Source organism: Octopus bimaculoides, chromosome 12 (genome assembly GCF_046866305.1).
Source record: "Octopus bimaculoides isolate indiv1 chromosome 12, ASM4686630v1, whole genome shotgun sequence".
Lineage (NCBI taxonomy): Eukaryota > Metazoa > Mollusca > Cephalopoda > Octopoda > Octopodidae > Octopus > Octopus bimaculoides.
The window spans coordinates 49,935,992-49,958,655 of NC_142939.1; the positions used below are offsets into that span (position 1 = coordinate 49,935,992).

Sequence of the window (22,664 nt, forward strand, 5' to 3'; positions counted from 1 at the left end):
CTGAGCATAGCAAATTAGAAATGTCTCAATTTTTAAAAAGTTTGTAAGAAGCTAGAAACTGAAGATGGAAACGTATCACCAGTATCAAAGCATAAAAAGAATTCTAAACACCCTGGAAGCATCAGAACACTTGAATCTATCCAGCAAGTTCAACAGATCATTGATTACAATGCCAGAAAGTCCATGAGGTCAATCACGAAAAATCTCCATGTGTCAGAAATGTTGTCCATGAAGACATCAGATATTGATAAATAAAACATAAATCTGTCCTCAAATATCTTATGGACCCTGTATATATCATCATCATCATCGTTTAATGTCCGCTTTCCATGCTAGCATGGGTTGGACGATTTGACTGAGGACTGGTGAACCAGATATGTACACAAGGTTCCAATCTGATTTGGCAATATATATATATATATATATATATATACATATTTGTTTTGCAAGATTTTTGATGTGAAATCGTGTGTTGAAACAGATGTTGTTGTACTTGGGGATGGTCATATTGCCAGTTTAGCCAATAAAAACACACACACTGAATATTTGGTGTTAATTTGCTTCAGCTTTATATTACATTACATTAATCTTAATCTTATTTCGGCCAGAGTTCTTTCATCACACTTCTGTGACCTCATCAGTGGTCCTTTGTTTCCTTCTTTCTTATGTGTGTCTCACCTTGCTAACTATCAGCCATTTTGTATTTTGTATTCCTATTGTATGTGTCTACGCATGCATGTCCTTCAATGTGTCTGTGTCTTTTGTAAGTGCATGTGTGTATGGGGAGTGTCTGTATCACCTATATTCTCTGTTAATACGTGTTCGTTTGTATTTGTTTTTATTTATTTATTTGTTCATGTGTTTTTTGTTTTTTTTTGTGTTTAATTAAATTTTGTTAACGTATGTAGTATTTAATTCCATTTGTTTATCTATGTATTGTATTATACTTTGTTCATATTATTATTGGTTTATGGGTATCATGTTGTCACATGCTGTGGTTTGTGGTTTGTTAGTGGTGTGTGTTAGTGTTCCATTCTAGTTTCCTATTCAGGCTAGGTTTCTCTTCTATTATGTGTGTAGCTTCAGTAATTTGTCTAAGTGCTGCATCACTGCTATGTGTAGATAAGATTTTAATTTCTATGTTGTTGATTGAACCTCTATGTTCTTGCTCAGCGTGCTGGTACAGAACTGATGAGTTCTTCCCTTCCTTAAGTTCCCTCCAATGTTTGTTTGCCCGCTCCCCTATGCTCCTTGCTGTTTCGCCTACATATGTCATTGTCTTATTTCTGCATTGTCCCTCTGTACATCTTATACTATAGACCACATTTCTGGTTTCGCAGTTCGTTTGTGGGCTAAATCTACATACGATACAGTTCCTATCAGTGCAGGGGGTTCTACTGAAAGGGTATGTTCTACTGATAAGGGATTTAATAGGGTTGCCTGGCCTTTCAACAACCTTAATTCTTAGCTTAAGTTTGTCTAGGGCCCTTCTAAAGCGGTACGCCAGTTCGCCTCTAGGGGTGGTGTCGACGAACATGACGCTCTGGTACTTGTGGCTATCGTACCATGAGCTTGCCTTCCCTATTTTCTTCTTAGTCCTTTCTATGGTGTTCCATGATTTGCTCCTATAGAGTGGGCAAATCCCATTCCTATCGTTGCGTTTGATTGTTTCAAACTTCTTCATAGCTCCTTTGTATACCCTGATCCTTTCTTTATGGCTGTAACCTGAGAACTGCATGCGGTGGACGAAATAGGAATACAAAATACAAAATGGCTGATAGTTAGCAAGGTGAGACACACACATAAGAAAGAAGGAAACAAAGGACCACTGATGAGGTCACAGAAGTGTGACGACAGAACTCTGGCCGAAATAAGATTAAGATTAATGTAATGTAATATAAAGCTGAAGCAAATTAACACCAAACATACAGTGCGTGTGTTTTTATTGGCTAAACTGGCAATATGACCATCCCCAAGTACAACAACATATATATATATATATATATATATCTGTGTGTGTGTAGTTATGTTATATTCTGTTAAGAACATAGTGCAGTACAGTAAAAAGTTCATCCACCTTCAGATTTCATCTGGTGTTATCCACTAGTAGTATTATTCCAGCAAGAATTATTACTCTTTTATTCTGCATCCAACCTAATATGTAGGAAAAGACAGTAAAACCAGAAAGAGTTGTTGGTGTGGATTACTTTCCAGTAGTAAGCTAAGGGTGAAAAAAAAAAAAAAAGGAACAAGGAAAAGAAATGAACGAGAGGAAGGTACCCAACAACAACCACTTAGACAACAAGCATTTTCATCGCTTCAGGGTTGATTTTGTGATCTTGAACTTTAGAAAGCGCAGCTGTTAAAAATGGTAATCTTCAGCATTGATGAAGAAACTTAGGAAACATCCTTGACAACAAGGAAATGTCAATGTGTGTGTGTGTGTGTGTGTGCATGTGTGCTGGGAGAGGCATGGCTGTTTGCTATGTTAAAACTGGTTGTTATATAATCACAGAAACAGATCACAGAATGAATAAGATGAAAAGAAAAAAAACAACAAAAACCCAGAATCTATTGAATGAATCTCTTCTGAGAAATATGGTTACAATCACAAAAAAGTTGTATAGTTTAATAAGGCCAAAATACAAACACTAAAGTGAAAATAAATATTATAATACCAATATTAAACAGGACTCACCAAGGACTTCATTTTCACAAATCATTATAAATATACTTAAATCAATTTAAAACAACATTTCTGATTGTCATGAAATTCAAAGTAAGGTTCTTCAGTTTCATATTCAATACCTTGAAGAGATAAAATATGAGACAATTGGACAAAGAATACATGTGGTTACATCTTGGGAGCTCAAAGCTTGATCTCAGTGCATTTATAATGATATTTAATGAAATATTTAGTGAGTGTTCCTCAAAGTGGCTTCCAGAAGATTACTTCACTTGCATCAGTATATGCTTTTCTTTCTTTTTTTTAATTTGCTATTTTTTTGTCTGTACAACATTACAAGGTTTTTTTTTTTTTCTGTACAACTCTATAACTGAATATTCAAAGATAACTTCTTAATGTTAACAAAGACGAAGAATTGAGATTATTCCTTATTATATAAATAGTGAGATCCCAGTAAATACTATATCATATTTACATTAATAATCTCTTTAAATTAAAAAGAAAAAAAACCCCTTGACTACCAAATCAAAGAAGATTTTGGTAATTCCATGTATATAAAATATCTACAAAATATTTCAGGGAAGAATGCACTGCAGTGTGCTTCTTATTACCTTATCCAAACCCCACACAAGGATTTGAACTTAAAAATTGCAAGCTAACAAATCACTTGCTCATGATAGAGTTCTTACTGAATAGCAGTGTCATATATTTACACTATGGTACCTATTTACAGTTTGGTGGACTGAGCCAGTTATAACCAAGTCTTCATTATGGACAACATGCAGAGCAGAGCTGGTGATGTGATTTGAACTTTTAAACTCTTTATTCAATAATATAATGCCCCACTGACATGTGATCAGTTGGAGGAATTATCAACAGCAATTGTGGAAGAATTATCAACAGCAATTGTGGAGGAATTATCAACAGCAATTGTGGAGGAATTATCAACAGCAATTGTGGAGGAATTATCAACAGCAATTGTGGAGGAATTATCAACAGCAATTGTGGAGGAATTATCAACAGCAATTGTGGAAGAATTATCAACAGCAATTGCCGTTTCAACAAAGCTTGTATTCTGTTGGTCGTCTAACACCTTTATTTCAATGTTCGGTGTGTCGATAGTAGCAACATCAATACGACATGTGGTTACATGGCTCTCAGCATGCGCTAGAGAGGAGAAGACAGCATTACACTCACTACACATAAACACTTCTGGCATCTCCATCAACTGGGCAGCCTGTGCAGCAGCCTGCAGAATGTTGCCTTCTGGGATACCAGACAGGTTCGACATATCGATGACAATGTCGTTTTGATCACCCACTGGAATGGCAATGTTTTCACCAGACTCTACCTGCTGTTGTTCCAGATGAAGTCCATCAACTGTTAATGTCATTCCATCACTGATAACCGTTCTGCTCAGCTGCCATGATTTATCTCCTTTACAACGAGGCTGATGGTGTTTCAGTGTAGCCGAACACGAAAATGGTTTGTTACAGTTCTGACACACATATTTACTGATTCCAGTATGAATGACCATGTGTTGAATAAGTTTTGACTTAAATTTAAACGCTCGATCACAACATGCACACTTAAATGGTTTCTCTGTAGTGTGGATATGAATCTGATGTTTCATCAACATTGTGCGGAAAGCAAACCCTTTGCCACACAGCTGACATTTGTGTGGTTTGTTACCGGTGTGTTTGTTGAGATGATCATTGAAGTTAGCTTTACTGATGTGTTTTTGACCACAATAGTCACAAGTAAAACGATATTTTCGTTTGCTAACGTCTTTGTGAGTTTCTAAATGGTCTTTAAGAGTGTTGCTTTCAAAGAAACGCCAGCCACATAAGTTGCATTCGTGTTTCTTAATGCCTTCGTGTCGTTTCATGTGAGTGCGGAGGTAGCGTATGTGATTGAACTGTTTACCACACTGCGTACACTGAGCTGCTTTCTCTTTTGTGTGAACAGCTTGAATATGAGTAATTAAATGGTTCCCTTTTGAAAAGAGTTTCCCACATAAATTGCACAACTTAGAATCATCTACGTGAGTTTCTTTGTGATTAATCAAAGCAGAATAGTTCGGAGCCACAAAACTGCATTGATTACATTTCATAGAAGTCTTTTTCGGATCAGGCTCCTTAGTGATTTTGTGCATAAAACTCATGTGCCAATTCAGTTTGGCAGTACCCTGAAAGCTTTTGCCACATACAGAACAGTGAACAATAGCTAACTCGGGAAATGGTCCATGTTTACGAGACAGGTGACTCTTTAAGTCAAACAATCGATCGAAAGTTCTTTGACAGACATCACAACGCAATGGGTTTTCTATGTTGTGTACTTGCTTTAAATGTTCGGTAATTATGTGAAATTCATTAACCGGTAAGCCACACAGGTAACAAAGCAGGTCATAAGTGTGAGATGACAGCTGTTTTGATTCTGTAATTTTAAGAGTTTGATTAAAAGTGTTCCCAGCATACCTGGAATTTACGTCACTAGTAGATGATGATGATGATAAGGATGACGATGGTCCACTACCACTTATACCAGCAGCAGCTAATTCATTCCTATTTCTCTGTCTTTGCCTTTTTTTGGAAGAGAATAAATCCCGGATGGTAGGTAATACAGCAACGTCTGACATTACTAATGGCTTGAAAACACGAGATTTAGGTCTTTTGCTAGAATCTTTTGATTTAGAAGGATTAGCACTAGTTGAAGCTGCTTTAGAATTCTTCTGACTAACAGTATCACTTTGAACAGTACTGCCATTATCATCATCATCATTGTTCTTATTACTATTATCGTTAATACTACTACTAGTGTTACCCTCAGCCTTTATAAGCTTATTAGTTTCAGAACTGTCATCAATTAACATAGCCTCATCAGGTTTACCACTGACTGAGCAACTGGCACCAACTGTTTCTGAAGATGGAGAGTCTTCATCACTTGAGTCGTTTAAACCATTCTCGGTGTTCATTTTAAAGAGTTCATTTTTCTTGGGTTTTCCCACAAGGAATGAAAAATCTATTTTCTTCCCACGGGTAGAATAGCGTTTGCTATTCAACAGGTGACTATCAGCATCTGGGGTCATGTCATAAGCCTCATCAAGATCTTTTTCATAAACAGGTTCTTCAGAAGCGTTAACTTTATTGCTAATCTCTTTCCTTGGCCTTCCTCTTTTCCTTTTGATTGGTTTAGCACCTGGACTTTGTAAATCTACTTGGGTTAAGTCAACTTTTCGAACTTTAATATTGCTTGGGTTCAAACAGTTGTTTAGTTTTCGAGGCCGCCCACGTTTTCTGGGAGAAGATGGCGAGGCCACCAAACTGGCTGCTGGACTCTCAGGATGTTTCTCACCATTATCTTTAGATCTTTTGGAGCTGTATTCTTTCAAAGTAACTTTTGTATCTTTGTCACAATTATTTAATGCCCGTTTGTTCAGCTGCTTTGAAGACTGGTTAGAACAGATGTTTTCTGGCGTTTTATCACCATTAAATGTGTTGGAGGGATTCATTTCAAGTGACGATGGAATTTTCTGCTCTGACAGCAGGCTGACTTCAACTTGCATGCTAGCATCCATACAATTCTTTGGGTACAAATCTGAAAAAAAAATAAATAAATAAATAATGGTTTCTGATTAAAGTACAAGGCCAGCAATTTTGAGGGGTGGAGAGTAGTCAATACTATCAACCCCAAACTTAAACAGAGCTTTAATTTATTGATCCCACCGAAAGGATGAAAGACAAAGTTGATTCAACAGGATTTGAACTCACAATGTAAAGAGCCGGAGTCAAACACCACAAAGTACATTTTTTGACATTCTAGCGATTCTGCCTTTATGGCATTTTGATTTAGACACAAGGCCAGCAATTTTAAGGGAAGGAAGGCCTAGTCAATTCCCTCGACTCCAGTATTTGATCTCATCATCCCTAGAGGGATAAAAAGCAAAGTTGATCTCAGTAAGAATTGAACTCAAAATGTAAAGAGTTGGAAAAATACCACAAAACATTTCTTCTAGTGTTTTAACAGTTCTACTATTCCACCACCTTCATATAATAATTGATTCTAATTAAGGCACAAAGTGACCAAATTTAGGGTAAGGGAACAGTCAATTACATCAAGTCCTGTAACTGGTACTTCATTTTATCGACCCTGAAAGAATAAAAGACAAAGCTAACCGCAGTATGTCTCCACCCCCTATTTTACAGTTGAATTCAAGATGTAAAGAGCCAAAAGAACAACAACATCTCTCACAATTTTGCCAATCCCTTGCCCAGAAGGATGAAAGACAAAGTTGACCGGGGCAAGAACACAAAAAGCAGGAAATATCATAAAGGGTTTGGGCCAACACACTAATGTCAATTTGTCAACCATTTTCTTGCAAGTATTAATGGATTGTTGATTGTGTATTTAAGATGCTGGACTACAGGCCTATTGACCAAATGGTTAATAGCTCAAGTCTATCTACTGCAACCATTATAATACCTATTGAATGCTGGTGTTGAAGGTATTGACAAGGCTCCTCCCCATCCTGTGTATATCACCTTGCAGTCTATTCTACTTGACTGAGAAAAACAAAAATTTCACTCCCTACCTCTCAACTAGTCAAAGACAAGGAAGAGTATCATCTAGTATAATCTACTCCCTACTTCACAGTTGACTGGACAGCAGTAGGAAAGAATACCATCCAACATATCTCTACTCTTTACTTCACAGTTGGTTAATGGTAAGAAGGTGTACCGTCCAGTATATCTACTCCCTACTTCACAGTTGAACAGGTAATAATAAGGAGTATCGACTAGCATACTCCACTTTCTACTTTACAGGTGAGTGGTTAGTAGTAAGGAATATCCACCTAGCTATAAAAATAATTGAGATAAGAAATAAACCATCTTCCTTATGCAAACAATACACATGTAATGTTGTATGGAAAACAATTCCAATCCGACACCAACTGAAGACTGGGTCCTTTGATTCACTTGTGCCACGTTCCTGGCCATAACATTTGTTAATTCTCTTTCAAATGTAGTCGGTCATTGGGGAGTGGGGTTCTGATATTAAACTACATGCCTCATATGGCCATTAAGAAAATAGTTCACTGACCTTCATCAGTCTGAGTATTTTTCTCTTCGTATTGTTTTGTGGGAGTAACTTGTTCTGTATTCGGATCTCCGATAATGGCCTGAAAAGAAAACAGTAAAGACGATTAGGCCAAACAGGAAAAGCACGTGTAGAAAATGTCACAGCTTGCATTTAGAGAAACCACAGTGTGTGTAGAGAGAAAATAACATACTTTTTGACATACAAGTCAAATTTTTCAAAATTTACTAACAAGCACCCACTACACTCTCAGAGTGGTTGGCGTTAGGAAGGGCATGCAGCTATAGAAACTCTGCCAAATCAGATTGGAGCCTGGTGTTGCCATCTGGTTTCACCAGTCCTCAGTCAAATCGTCCAACCCATGCTAGCATGGAAAGCGGATGTTAAATGATGATGATGATGATGATATATATATGCATATATATATATATATGTCTATGTGTATACACTCATACACACACCCCAGGCTTCTTTCAGTTTCTGTCTATCATATCCATTCACAAGGCTTTAACTGGCCAGGATCTGTAGTAAAAGACACCTGCCTAATGTGCCACACAGTGGGACTGAGCTTGGAACCATGTGGATGGAAAATAAATTTCTTCACCACGCAGCCATGCTAGCACCTGTTTGTACAGAAATAAATGCCAGATGATAATTTTCTATGGATGTTGACATAATGATAAATCAGGTGACCTTATATGGGTTTTTTTTAAATGTTTTTTAGCTTTATGATATAAACTTTTGTTTGTTTATTTTCTTTTTAAATGTACGTTAATTAGACAAAATACTGAAATGTCTTTATTTTACAGTTTTATTCTATGCCAGGTGAGAAATGACAATAACCAAGAGAATTATGTGTGCAATTCCTAGCTAAACATGCAACAACAGCAGCAGTTTGTATCATGTCACTGCATGAATTTGCAAACATAACCAACACATATGTCAGTATGAAAAAGAAAAAACCCCAAAAAAATACAAGATTAAAAAAAAAAAACAAAAAAGAAAAGACAGACAAGAGTCAATAATGATTTCAGAAATTTTTGTTTGATTTTACTCTGCAAAGCTAGAAGTGAAATTCTTACTTTTAACACCAAGTCTTTTGTCATTTCTAGAACTTTCAAATTTCCTACTAATTCACGTACAAGAAGACTCCCCAGTTCTCCTGCGCTCCAAATCAATTTAGCACCAGTATGTAAGGCAATATCAGAAAAGATCTCCTCAACGTTGCCTTTATCACGAAGAGCATCGACACATTCATTAGACAACCTGGCAATCACGTGTTCATAGACCTGCGAAAATAAAGAGGAGAAAACGGGGGGGGGGAATTAATTTATTACATGTTTGGTACAGGAAAGGTGACTTCACTAAGGAAATAACGAGGGCCCTGGCCTACTGTAAAAGAAATAATTAAATAAAAGGGTTTGGATCTGGTTAACAAAATATTCAAGAACGTATGAATGCTTGTTATATAACCACCCACTCACACAGGCAACCCAGAGCTATAGCACAAGACACTTGCCCATGGTGTAGTGGAGTTGGACTGAACATGAAATCACAGGTGCAATATGTGTAGAATAAATAGTGAAGGAGATACCTGTAAATCTTCCAAGGATTTTGGTTCACATAACACTTCACCTTCCTCAACATCCTTATCCTCATGTGTTACTTCCGATGGTGGTTCCCCAGTTTTCTCATTCTCTCCAATGTTACCGTTTTCAGCCACAAGAAACGAAGGACACAGGTCCACGTTGGCATTTGTCTTTTCCTCTTTTAGTTTCTGCCCAGATTCTCCGATGACAGAAAAATTCTCTATTGCTGTTACACTCGACTCATCCTGCTTCAAGACTTTCAGACAGACAGGCCCAGGACAGATCTTTAAATGCCGAGCAAAGCTCTTGCGCCGCCGCCGGGTCGATCCGCAAATGGGGCAGTGAAAGTGATAGCGGATTTTATTACAACCTTTCTCAAGCTCACAACGTCCATTACAGAGGAGCACTGAGTATTCTGTAAAATAGAATAAAAATAAAATATTTAATTAGGAGCAATCATGGCTGTGTGGTTAAGAAGCTTGATCTGCAATCGACCATATGGTTTCAGGTTCAGTCCCACTGTGACACCCTGAGCAAGTGACTTCTACTATATTTATGAGCAAATTTGGTAAACAAACTGTGAGGAAACATGTCATATGTACACACACACACACACACACACACAATCATCATCATCATCATCATCATCATCATCATTGTTTAACGTCTGCTTTCCATGCTAGCATGGGTTGGACGATTTGACTGAGGACTGGTGAAACCGGATGGCAACACCAGGCTCCAATCTAATTTGGCAGAGTTTCTACAGCTGGATGCCCTTCCTAACGCCATACATATACATACATATATACATACATACACATATATGTGTGTGTTCTGCACTGCTTGACAACCAGTGTTGGCTTGTTTACATCCCACTAACTTAGTGGTTCGGTAAAAGAGACCGGCAGATTAAGTACTGGGCTTTAAAAAAAAATATTAGTGTCAAATCGTTCAATTAAACACTTTAAGGTAGTGCTCCAGCATGGCCACAATCCAATAACTGAAACAAGAGCTAAAAGATCAAATATATACTTTTTCATTTCTATATATGTATAGAGGAAACATTTACAAGTGTTGTACACACAAGTGTACAATGCATATATATACATATATATATATATATTTAAAGACACCCTCAACTTAAACACTGAAGAGGAGTGTAAAAGTACTGTTCCTATATGTAATATAATTGTATACTTTCCGAAACCTGTTTCTGATATTGCATCATGACAGAGCTATGATTGGCATTTAAAAAACAAATTTCCAATTATATTCACTTTTATTTTGTAATCATATTATTTACTGCTATGCATTAATGTCTGTCGTAAGTGACCTAGTCATCGTTACAATAAGACAGAGTATCAACAAGATACGGCAGGACAGAGTGTCAGTGAGACAGAGTACCAGTGGGATGTAATGGAATAGAGTATCCGAGGTATATTAGGATAAAGTATTAATGCATATAAATAGAGTGCTAGTGAGGTATAGTGGGAGAGAGTATGAGTGAGATATAGTAGAATAGAGTATTAGTGAGAGAAAGTTATCATTGATCATTAGAGGAATAGAGTATCAGGGAGTACAGGTGAGAGTTAGTGGAATAAAGTACCAGTGAGATATAGTGGGACAGAGTGTCAGTGAGTACAAGTGGGATATCTCTGTACCTTTATACTGGATCCTTCTCTTCCAGTGAGCATAGTAATGGTACTGAAGGTGTTGCAAGAAATTGGGTTTGAATTTCTCCTTCGTACACAACGGACAGTGGTACTTATGGCCACAGTTACAGTCAGGAGCATAACACTTTTCCATGGGTAGATCATTCAGGGTACGTACAATGGACTGGTGATACTAGAAAAAAGTAGAGACATAGACTGAGGTTACATTACGACATGAAATATAAATGCAATTTGTTATTAGGGTACATACAACAGATTGGTGGACACTATATTCAAAGTTCAATGATATCTGACTAGTGTTCTACAACAAAATGATAGTGAATTGGACGAATTACAATATTTACTTCATATTTATCAAAATTTTGAATTCAAATCCAACAACAGGGTTGGCCTTGTTGATCATTCTTCTGGAGAGAATTATAAATTAAGCATCATACATATAGCTGCACATCACCTCAACCAATGGAGAAATTAACAGCACTAAATCTACTGTCCATCTTCATCCATTTTTAATGAGCCACTACATAAAAGTAAAGGATTTAATGAGAAACAAAGCAAGGACATTGGTTAGCTTACCTTTAAACCTTCGACATCACGCGGATGAGGAACGTTCTCAAAATCTTTCTCCAAAAGTATTGTAGCCTTTCTCCAATTGTCTGTCAGTGCTTTGGAAGTGCGAGGCTGTTCCATGCAGCGCCATAAATGGTTAATGAGTGGACTCCGTCGGTTTCGCATAACATTGCAAACTGGGCAATGATAATGTGGTCCAGATCTTTGTACATCAACTGCAGAAGTATCAAGTGAAGATTCTGAAGCTTTCTCCCCATCAGCAGGGGTCGTTGCTTCCGATGTAGTTTTCACATCTGCAGGTTTATAACATGATTCGTTCTTACAAAGATGGATTTCTTTACCTAAAGAAAGATGGAAGATTTTTTTTCTTAAATCGTAAAAAAAAAGAGTGAAAGACCAAAGTACGAAGTCCATTAAAGACAGTTGGAAGAAACATGGTCTTTACAACATCTATTGCCCTAAGCTCACGGGGTTAATAAAGCCTATCACCATTTCACAGATACTGAGACATCATTTAGCTAGAGTAACATATCTTCTCCCTGAACATCAAAAAGTCAAGAACCACATATATCCATCACTTAAGATAATCATCGACGTTAATTGCTTTATACCCACTTTCCATAGTGGTATAAAGTGGGTGAATCATCACAGCCCAAGTCAACTATTTTCTGAAGTTACTGCTCCCCTAGACCACCTGCAAAGTTATGTGCTGTTTATCTTGATATGAAATCACCATGTCCTGCACATATGGTTGTGATGCATGTGACTGGTGTACCCTTATCAGATGGGTGTCATGATGGGTATACCGGGCATTGTATATTTGTACTCCAGTGTCACTCTGATGGCATGCATTGCTCTCACTCAATAATAATAATAATAATAATAATAATAATAATAATAATAATAAAACCTTACCATATCCTTTGATAGTATTTGGATATTTTGGATCTGGCACAGAGATACAGCTCTTATCCTTGCCCTTAAATGAAATATTGTATTCAAATATTAGTAACATCTCATTGTAAAACATCATCATCATAATAATCATCATTTACTATCCACTTTTCTAAACTAAAAGTAACACTTTTTATCCACTAAGCCACAGACATGAGGAGTGCACAAAACTACAACTATATGAAACAATGACTCATCTCAAGACATTTAACCCTTTCGTAACCAAATTTCTGTTGAAATGCACTACCTATGTTTCAATTAATAAAGAATTAAGCAAAATGACTTTGTTATTATTAAGTTGAGAGCATAAATTCACAAGAAAGGTTTTAATTTAGATTGCTTTAAAATAGGAAGTTTATATCATAGAACCAGAGCAGTCTCAAGTAGGTTGGTATCAAAAGGGTTAAACATTATATAAACATAGAATTTAAAATGGATATTTAAAGACTTACATACCATTTTCTTCATATGCGAATGTAGGTGCAGAGTAAAGGCATAGCGCTTCAGCAATTTTGAAGGACAGTAAGGACAATGATAATGTCCAGCGATCTGACCACAAGACCAGAAACATTTCACTATAGTTACATCTGAAATCAGTAAAGAAAATTACGTGGTTTCAAGTCACTGATATAGAAATAATTTTACAATCAAAAATGCAATCTTAACACCATCTTAACACCAATTTCAATTTTGTAGTCTTGAAATTTTCCAACTCAATATCTTCCCTCCACCCTACCCCCCACTCCATGCCAATGTAGCCCATCTAGAATCGCTGTGGTTACCCACGGAGAGAGGGGGGAGAAGGCGAGGGAGATGGAAGAAGGGGGACAAAGAGGGGAGAATGAGAAACAGGAGGGGAAAGAAGGAAGGGAATAGGAGGGGAGAGGAGGAGGAAGAAGGGAATAGGAGGGGAGAGGAGGAGAAAGAAGGGAATAGGAGGGGAGAAGTAGGGCAGGGGAGGGAAGGAAGGAGAGGAGTACAGGGAAGAGGACAAAGAGAGAAGTAGGAGTGTGAGGAGTAATGGGAGAAGGGAGGGGAGAGGAAGGAGAGAGGGAAGAGGAAACTGGGGTGAGCATCAACAGCAGCAATAATCCCTTCCATCTGAGAAGTTCTTGAATTATGTAAGAAGGAATCTTTGCGTACCCACCTTCAGCTTGTACTGCATAGGAGAGATGTAGCAACTCTAGGTGATCTCTGACCCGATGTGATTTTGTAGGTTTGAAGTGATTGATATCACAGAAGGGGCAATGGATCTTCCCATTGCAGCAGTTCTCAGCTGTACACGTGTCCAAAATGATCTCATGGCCTTTCAAAATGATGCCATGCTGCTTGGACTGTAATGAAAACAAAAGAGAAAGATTACATTTGTTATCATGAAAGATCATACAATATTTCATAGCTTTGAAATTTTGATGTGTTTGTATATTTTTAGTATAACATTATAGATTAGATGTGAGAAGCCAAATCTGGTCAGTTTGAGTATAAAACGGGTTTGGGCCAGATATGGCCAGTTATTTATTCACATTATTGTTATTTTAATCTTGTTAATAAACAATATCTGTTTTAATTATTTTTATTTTAATTATATCAATAAATAATGTCTGTAATATTAATTATTCTTATTTTAATTACATTAACAAACAATATATATAAACTAATCAAACTGTTTACAATTATTTTCAGTTTAATTACAATGTCCTTTATTACATAGGGGTAACAATTTGGGGTGGGAGTAAGTATTCAAATGTTTTAGGTGGATGTACCTGTCACTCCTTTAATCTCTCTTTATCTCCACCCACTGTACCTGCCACCTCTCCTCTCTCTCTCTGCAACTCCACCCAATATACCTGCCCCTCCTTCGTTTAAAATCTCTCTCTACCTAATGTACTTGCAACCACTTCTCTTTCTCTCTCTCTACCTAATGTACTTGCCACTGCTTCTCTCTCCCCCTCTAAGTCCACCCAATGTACATGTCTCTCCTCCTTTAAGCTCTGTTCCTTTCCTCCCTCTCTAAATCCACCCATTTTCTCACTATACCCTATCTCTAGCTCTACCAGATTCATCTGAGAATATAAAAATAAACCAGCACCATACCTAGGAACCAGGTGTTAACCCTTGGTACAGTGGTTCCTTTCTGATCTCTTTTGTTTTTTTTATTCTCCAATAGCTTAGTTAGAAAGAGAAGGGCAACATCCATGACCCCTATCCATGATGCTAAGACTGGTGGAAAGAAGGAAATAAAGTTCACTTCAGACTGGAGAGCAGGCTAGGATTCTTGCAGCAGAGTAAAGTTTGCTAAAATCCCTTAAGAGTAAAGTGGTAGTGTTACGCATAAAAATTTACCACCAAGGAACAAACAGCCCACCTGAATTTCACTAACAAAGCTATATAGATGACCTAATGCTGCACAATGAGATTGAACTCATGGTCATATAGACATGAAACAAACCCCTTAACCACATATTCATGCCTGTTTTAGGAGGTTAATTGTTAGGCTGTCATAAATATAAACAGTGAGATGAAACAAAGAAGGGACATTAGATTTGTAAAAGGGACGGCACTAGTTTCCATGGCAGTGGGCAGTACACATGTTATCAGGTAAGTGAAGTATATGTTGGAAGATGACTCAAATGCAATCAATCCAAGTAACAGGTGCTGCATTTATAAGAAATATTGACTGCTTTGTGAAGGTGTGACTGAGAACATTATTGCTTGAGACACGTGTCCACAAAGTCTGGGTACATGTGGATTAACACATACTTTAAGAAATTATTATTTCTTATATTTAATTGTTTATGTTATGATTTTATTTACTCCATCTACCCAGACTTTGTGGACACCCTGTATATATAGACACATAATATATATATTGTTGTATTTCCCTCAGGTGACTCGCAGAGATAACACAACGAGTTGTACAATTTAATTATTACATTTATTATTCAATTACATACAAAGAACGCACTCACCCAATGTTCGTTGTGTTAATAAACAAAAGTCATGTCCACCATATATATCAATGACATTTTACTACACCAGTCACAGAAGACAACAACAATGAAACAATGAACTCAAACGAACCACAGTGACACACGGAACGTCAGACGAATTACATATCTAACAGTCCATATAACAGCTCCCCACTGAAATTGATGCTACACAAGAAGTATCAACAGCAAAGTCTCTCTTAGGTTTTACGGGTTTTCTCGGACTGTCTTGGGTTGTCTGGTCCATACTCTGGAACGGGTAACATGGTCTTGGGTCTGGTTTGTCTTTGAGTTAGTGGCACAATTTCTGAGATCTCCATCGGGTGATCTGTTACAAATTGAAAAACAGTGTTTTCTGCATCACCAGGTTCATTGTCTTCCTCAGTTGTGTACCGCGGTCGCAGCTGTTCCCGGTGTCGTCTCCACATCGGGCCATGAGGTATGACTTTCACATTAAAGCAGCGAGTACCCAATGACTTCTTAATGATTGCTGGTACCCATCGGGGATCTTTGTCTCGGCGAGGTCCATAGTATAGTGCATACACAGGATCTCCGGCCTTGTACTGCCTGATAACTTTAGCGACATCAGCCGAGCTTGGAGTCACCTGAGACTTATCTGCTTCCTTAGACTGTTTGCCTTGAGCAATGTGTGCTGGCGATGGCAGCAGAGAATCAATCCTTGTTTGTATCTGCCGGTGATTCAAAAGTTCACTCGGAGAGAATCCACAGGATGTCGGTGTTCTCCGGTACTGCATCAAGAATTCTTGAAGTGCTCGTGTCGGCGGAAGAGAAGACTTCCTCAGAGCTTGTTTGAAGGTCTGCACCAAACGTTCCGCTGCTCCGTTGGTAGCTGGGTGGTAAGGTGCACCTGTCAGGTGTGTGATCCCACGTTCTTTGCACCAGCTCTGGAACTCCCCAGACGTAAAAGTTGGTGCGTTATTGGTGACCAATGTGTGAGGAAATCCGAAGTGTGCAAAGTCTTCCTCAAGCAGATTTAAAGTGGCTTTGGAGGACGTGGAGGAAGTAGGATGAATGCATGGGTACTTGGAATAAGCATCTGTGATCACCAGCCAATCTCTACCCATAAAATTTATTGCGTGGTCCAGGTGTAAGCGGCTCCACGGCTTTTCTGGTAACATCCATGGGTGAACTGGAGGCTTAGATGGCTGCCTTTGATGTTTGTTGCACGAATCACATCGTCGACTGGCTATCTCTATAGCAGCATCGATACCAGGCCAATAAACAGCAGTTCTTGCTAGTTGTTTCATGCGTTCCATGCCAAAATGTCCAAGATGCAGAAGATTGAGGATCTTTGGCTGCAAGCTATGTGGAATCACATCTCTAGATCCATGTATAAGGCATCCATGGCAGATACTAAGTGAGTTTGATAACTTACGGAACTTGTTGACTTCGTCATTGATCTCCATGTTCTTTGGTGGCCAGCCTTCACGGACGTAGCGCATCACTGTTGATATCACTGGATCTTTCCCTGACTCTTGACGGAGGAGATTAGCATCCACAGGTTGGACTTGAATACTAAGAGCTTTGATGGCACACACCATGTCTATGTCTTCACCATTTTCCTTTCTGTCAAAGTCGTTGTCATCACCGAATGGCAAGCGACTGAGGGCATCTGCATTGGCATGATCTGCTGATTTTCGATATTCAATGGTGTAGTCAAACTGGTTCAGCCACAGGGCCCATCGTGCTAGTCTGTTAGCAGCGAGAAGTGGCGTCCCTTTCCTCGGACTGAATAGTGATGTCAGTGGCTTGTGGTCAGTCACAAGTATGAATTTACGACCGTACAAATACTGGTAAAACTTCTGCAAGCCAAATATGATAGCCAGGGCTTCCTTTTGAATTTGACTGTAGTTACGCTGTGCAGAAGTGAGAGTCTTGGACATATTGGCTATTGGGCGCTCGCTTCCATCAGGATAGCGGCGAAACAGGACTGCTCCAATACCAACGTTTGATGCGTCACAAGCCAATCCCAAAGTTTTGTTTGGATCGAAGTGTATCAGAACTTGACTTGATGAAAGTACATCTTTCAAGTGATCAAAAACTGACTGTTCCTCATCTCCCCACTTCCAAATAGTTGACTTTTTTGTAAGGCAATAGAGTGGCTCTGCTATACTGGCTAGGTTTGGAATAAACTTTCCATAAAACTGAACTGAACCTAGGAAAGATTTCAAGCTTGATTCGTTCGTTGGAGATGGCATCTTTAAGACTGCTTCGACCTTGGATCCCTTCGTGATCCCTTCAGCTGACAAAATGTGTCCAAGGTATTCTACACTGGGTAGTGCAAACTGGCACTTTTCACGGCAACATCTGAGTCCATTGTCGCTTAGACGTGTGAGCAGACACTTTAGGTTGTTTAGGTGACTGTTTGCATATTTCCCACTGACAAGTATGTCATCCTGGAAGACAGCCACTCCAGGTAGATCATGGGTCAGGTTTTCCATGATCTCCTGAAAGTAACCAGGTGCTGACCTGATTCCGAAAGGGAGTCGTTGTTGCAGGAGTACTCCACGGTGAGTGCTGAGTGCAAGTCTGCGTTGACTCTCTGGAGCCAGCTTGATCTGATTATAGGCATCAGCAAGGTCTATCTTTGTATATCCGAATCCACCTCCGAGTTTCTGCATCAGTTCAACAGGGAGTGGCATTGGATGACGGTGATCAGCAAGTTGGTCATTAATTCCCACAGAGTAGTCACCACAAATCCGTAGTTTGGGCTTCAGGTTGCTTGAAGCGTGTGCTTTACGAATCGGTACCACTGGCGTTCCGTATTCGTTGAACTGAACTGGCTTCCATATTCCCTTGGCGATGCCTTCTTCGTAACCTTTGTCTAGGTCATCACGAAGAGCAAATGGGACCGGACGTGCCTTGTGAAAGACTGGTGTTGCGTCCGATTTGAACTTCACTTCCAGTTCAAAGTTCTTGAGACATCCCAATTCTTGCTTGAAAAGATCTGGAAATTCATCACACATGTTGTGACAATCTTGCTGCAGGGAAACATAGGGCTCACTTGAAGTCTTTGGATACATCACTTCAGCCCCTTCCCTCTTGGCTTGGCTGTCTATGTTTTTCAAACCTAGAGCAGTGTCCACAGAAATTCCCAGAGTCTGGATAGCATTCCGACCCAGCAAATTAAGATCAGAGATCTTGGTGACTATGTAAGGTATAAGATCCTGCTTACCAGTTGTTGGATCCTTGGTTTGGCCCACGAAAGTTCCTAGAACAGGCAGGTTGTGCTTGCTGGCAGATTCATAGCGATGCTTGACATCTTGCAGCTTTGGTCTTCCAAGTTGTTTCCAGACTGACAAGGAAACAAAATTGCCTGTAGTAGCAGTGTCCAATTCCATTGTGAACAGTCTGTTCTGGATTGTTACTGGCACAATTAAACTGTGAGTGTCTCGGGAAACTTCACCTGGGATCGCCTTGACCAGCTCAGCTTTTGTGATTCTTTTCACGGGAGTTTGTGAGTGGCCATTGCGTTGCTGATGTTGTTTTTTTCTACACACCGCTTGCAAATGTCCCTTTTTGTCACAAAAATGACATTTGGTTTCTCTGAAAGGACAGTCTGTTGCTTTGTGGGCCTTTCCACATCGGTAGCATTTCTCCTGGTTTGTGGAATAAGACTGCTGATGTTTCTTTTGAGGACTCTTTTTCTTGTTCTTGTTCTGTTGGACCTTGTACACCTGCTTGGTTTTGGAACCGTAAACAGTTTCTTTTGCAACCTTTGCTGCGTCTTCAGTCTTGATGGCAACTTGGACAGCACAAGCAAAATCTAGTTCTGTGTCTTTTATCTTAAAAAGCGCCTTCAGAACCGCTTCATTATTGACTGAACATATGAATCTCTGTCTCAGAGCTTCATCCTGTGGGTTGGTGATCGCTGGAAAATCACAGGTAGCTGCATCCTGGCGTATACGTGCTGCCAGCTCCTGGAGAGTTTCGGCTGGCTTCCGCTGCATATCACTCTAAAACTTGAAACGCTCTCTTACAATGAAAAGTTTTGGGTCGAACTGTTCCTTCATGAAGTCAAAGATTTCGTCCATTGTCAAGTTGTTGATATCTTTAGGCAGATTTTGTTGGGTAGCCAGATTAGCAAGTTGCTTGTAAACAGTAGCAGTCTGATTGGTCAGGAACACTTGTGCCATGCGTTTTTCAGGTACAGCATTAGCAGCCACAAACGTAAGGAATCTTGACCAGTAATCAGGCCATAGTTCTGTCGTTGAATCAAATGCAGCAAATGGTGGAATCGACACCGTTGTCGAAGCAGCTGAAAAATAGCCACTAGGATCGCCTTCAACTTGTCGAGCACCAAACAGTTTTAACAGAGTATCCGTATCTCTCTTATGTTGTTGCATTTGCTTGTCCATTTGTTCCCTAAACAATTTAATAAGTTGTACAGTCTGTTTTTCAGCCATTGTTATTACGATGAATAATTTTACGGTAAAGTAAGCATGTAATCCTATCAGACCTATCGGCGACGCCAATAGACTCTGTTGTATTTCCCTCGGGTGACTTACAGAGATAACACAACGAGTTGTACAATTTAACTATTACATTTATTATTCAATTACATACAAAGAACGCACTCACCCAATGTTCGTTGTGTTAATAAACAAAAGTCATGTCTGCCATATATATCAATGACATTTTACTACACCAGTCACAGAAGACAACAACAATGAAACAATGAACTCCCACAGTGACACACGGAACTCAGACGAATTACATATCTAACAGTCCATATAACATGTATATTATATATATGTATGTATGTATATATGCTTGTATATATGTGAGATAATAGTTTTACTTTAATAGTTTCAGTATTAAAGTGAACATATCTGACATTTCAATAGAGAGATGTTATTGTTTCACTTTTGACACGTAATACTGAAATAGTGGAGGAGATATGATATTGCTCTGGGCTCGCACTAGGCAAGAAGTTTAGAAAATTTTTTGGCCTATGACACTACATGGACCTTAAGTAAGGCATGTGTAAAATTTGAATTTGAATGAAATTGATTGTATAGTTCTCAAGTTTTAGGGATTCACACAGACACACATTCTCATCTTTATATATATATATATATATATATATATATACGGTGGGCTTCTTTCAGTTTCCGTCAACTAAATCCACTCACAAGGCTTTGGTCGGCCCGTAAAAATGCACACTCCATTAGGATTCAGATACATAATGTCAACAATATTTAAGAATTTTAATATGTGCTCCTCATTTTGGAGATGGTTAGTTGAGAAGCTTGTGAAGGAAAAAAAGGGGTGAATTTAGTTACTTCTTTGTTGGAGAAGTACAGTATACATCGCTATAATCAGCTCTACAGCAGTGGTTTATCGAGTCGAGAAAATATCGAAGACGTAAATCAGTGTTTCGCCTTCATCAATAAATATGGTACACGGACAAGGAGGTACGGACGTTGACAAAAGAAACACAGATTGGCAAAAAGACATAGAGAAATAAATAACTAATGATGATGATGATAATTATAAAGGAAGAGACGACTGTACTTGAATGTCCCACAGTATATTACTGGTACTTTTATGGAAGCTTCTCTGGAGGAATTAGAACTCAGAATGTAATAGGTTGAAAGTGAATATTGTTAAGTATATAGCCTTGATAACTCATCCATCACCCACACATCTTAAGTAAACAAGTGAATGTGATTAGGTGACATTCATGCTTTTTCTTTTAAGGGAAGTAACTAACAAGCGAACAAACCGACAAATAAAACGTGAAAAAGGAGTTCACATGGGAAACAGTATTTTTGTCTTTGTGTGTGTGTGTATATATAGCGAGATAGATAGATAGATAGATAGACACAAACATCGTTGAAGGAGGATAATGATTGTGTGGAGGTGTGTATATGAGAGGTTGTTAGGCATGTTTTTACTTTTAACTGCAAAAATGAAAATGGTGTAATCGAGAACAAGAAACAAGTTCATCTTCAGCTTTCATACCTACGAAGAAATGATTAGAGAATCTACTTTTCGATTTCTTATGAAACGTCATCCTTAATTAGGAAGACATCTGCAAAATATAAACCCAATATCTTAAACTATATAAATATACGCGAATGTAGGAGTCTATGCACTCCTGTACATGAGTATATATTACTATAAATTCTTTTTTATATTAATATCAGCAGATATTAATAGCTTTTTATACTCGCACTACAAAACACGACTATATACCAAAGGCAGGGGATTTTTTGTGTATCTTATATGATTTTTTATATGTAATAGTACTGAAATCGTCTACAGGCGTTTCTGTATGACATATATATAGTGTATTGAATAGATAGAGACAGGGAAAATGTGTGATCTGTGTTACGGAATCTCAAACTTGCACTTTGGCTACAAACAATGATATAATACAAATAATTACCGTGGAATTCTCTTGTTCGCTCATGTTCGTTCTTTAAGCTACGCACACACATACATACATGTGTATATATATGTGTGTGTGTATGTATATATATGTATTTATGAATATCCGTCGTTGGTTTTAAATAAATTAATTGGAATTTACTGAGCCATAAACAGTTCAGAACCTCTGTGGAACTCTCCTGTCAACAAGGGAGATAATGCTTGCTGCTTCTGGATTTCAAGAATTTTAAATATTGTGTGTATGTGTGTCATTTAATTGTGATAATTAATTATGAGTGTTGCTGAATTGTGTGTCATAGATTATTACTTAGTAACGTGGAGATGATGTATTTTAAACAACGAGAAATTCATGGCTTGAAATTTAAACAGCAAGAAATTCATGCCTGTCAGTTGCATGAATTAATTTATCTCCCTTCAATGAATATTTTAGATTTAGAGTTGATTTGCACAGACCAAAAATTAATGCTTTTATCTCATTGCATTGATGTGCTGTGTCTATAGTCCAGCTCATTTTACTTTGCATAGTTCTGACCACTTATCTGTAAATAAATACCTACTTTAATGCAACAAGATAGACACATAAATACACATAAATCACTGTTTCTTAACCAACTTTTATGCACTTCCCTCCTTGACCAGTTCACCATCCTGGTTTTTCCCTACATATGATAAAAAAATTGTCCTGTCTACA

At 38.2% G+C, this 22,664-nt stretch overlaps 1 protein-coding gene across 2 annotated transcripts; it reads right to left on the reverse strand.

Annotated features, from left to right (window-relative positions):
- Window positions 1–2,570: 2,570 nt before the first annotated feature.
- LOC106875369 (uncharacterized) lies at window positions 2,571–22,157 on the reverse strand. 2 transcript variants are annotated; one of them, XM_014923465.3, is made up of 10 exons: window positions 21,972–22,157; window positions 13,717–13,903; window positions 13,026–13,156; window positions 12,531–12,594; window positions 11,622–11,956; window positions 11,034–11,217; window positions 9,378–9,787; window positions 8,866–9,072; window positions 7,787–7,865; window positions 2,571–6,283 (listed from the first exon to the last, which is right to left on the reverse strand). In XM_014923465.3, the coding sequence occupies exons 1-10, from the start codon at window positions 21,993–21,995 to the stop codon at window positions 3,543–3,545; spliced, it is 4,362 nt and encodes a 1,453-aa protein (XP_014778951.1). In that variant the 5' UTR covers window positions 21,996–22,157; the 3' UTR covers window positions 2,571–3,542. The 2 variants fall into 2 exon arrangements, with proteins under 2 accessions (XP_014778951.1, XP_014778952.1); XM_014923466.3 differs by lacking the exon at window positions 21,972–22,157 and adding an exon at window positions 15,539–15,675.
- Between the last annotated feature and the right edge of the window lie 507 nt (window positions 22,158–22,664).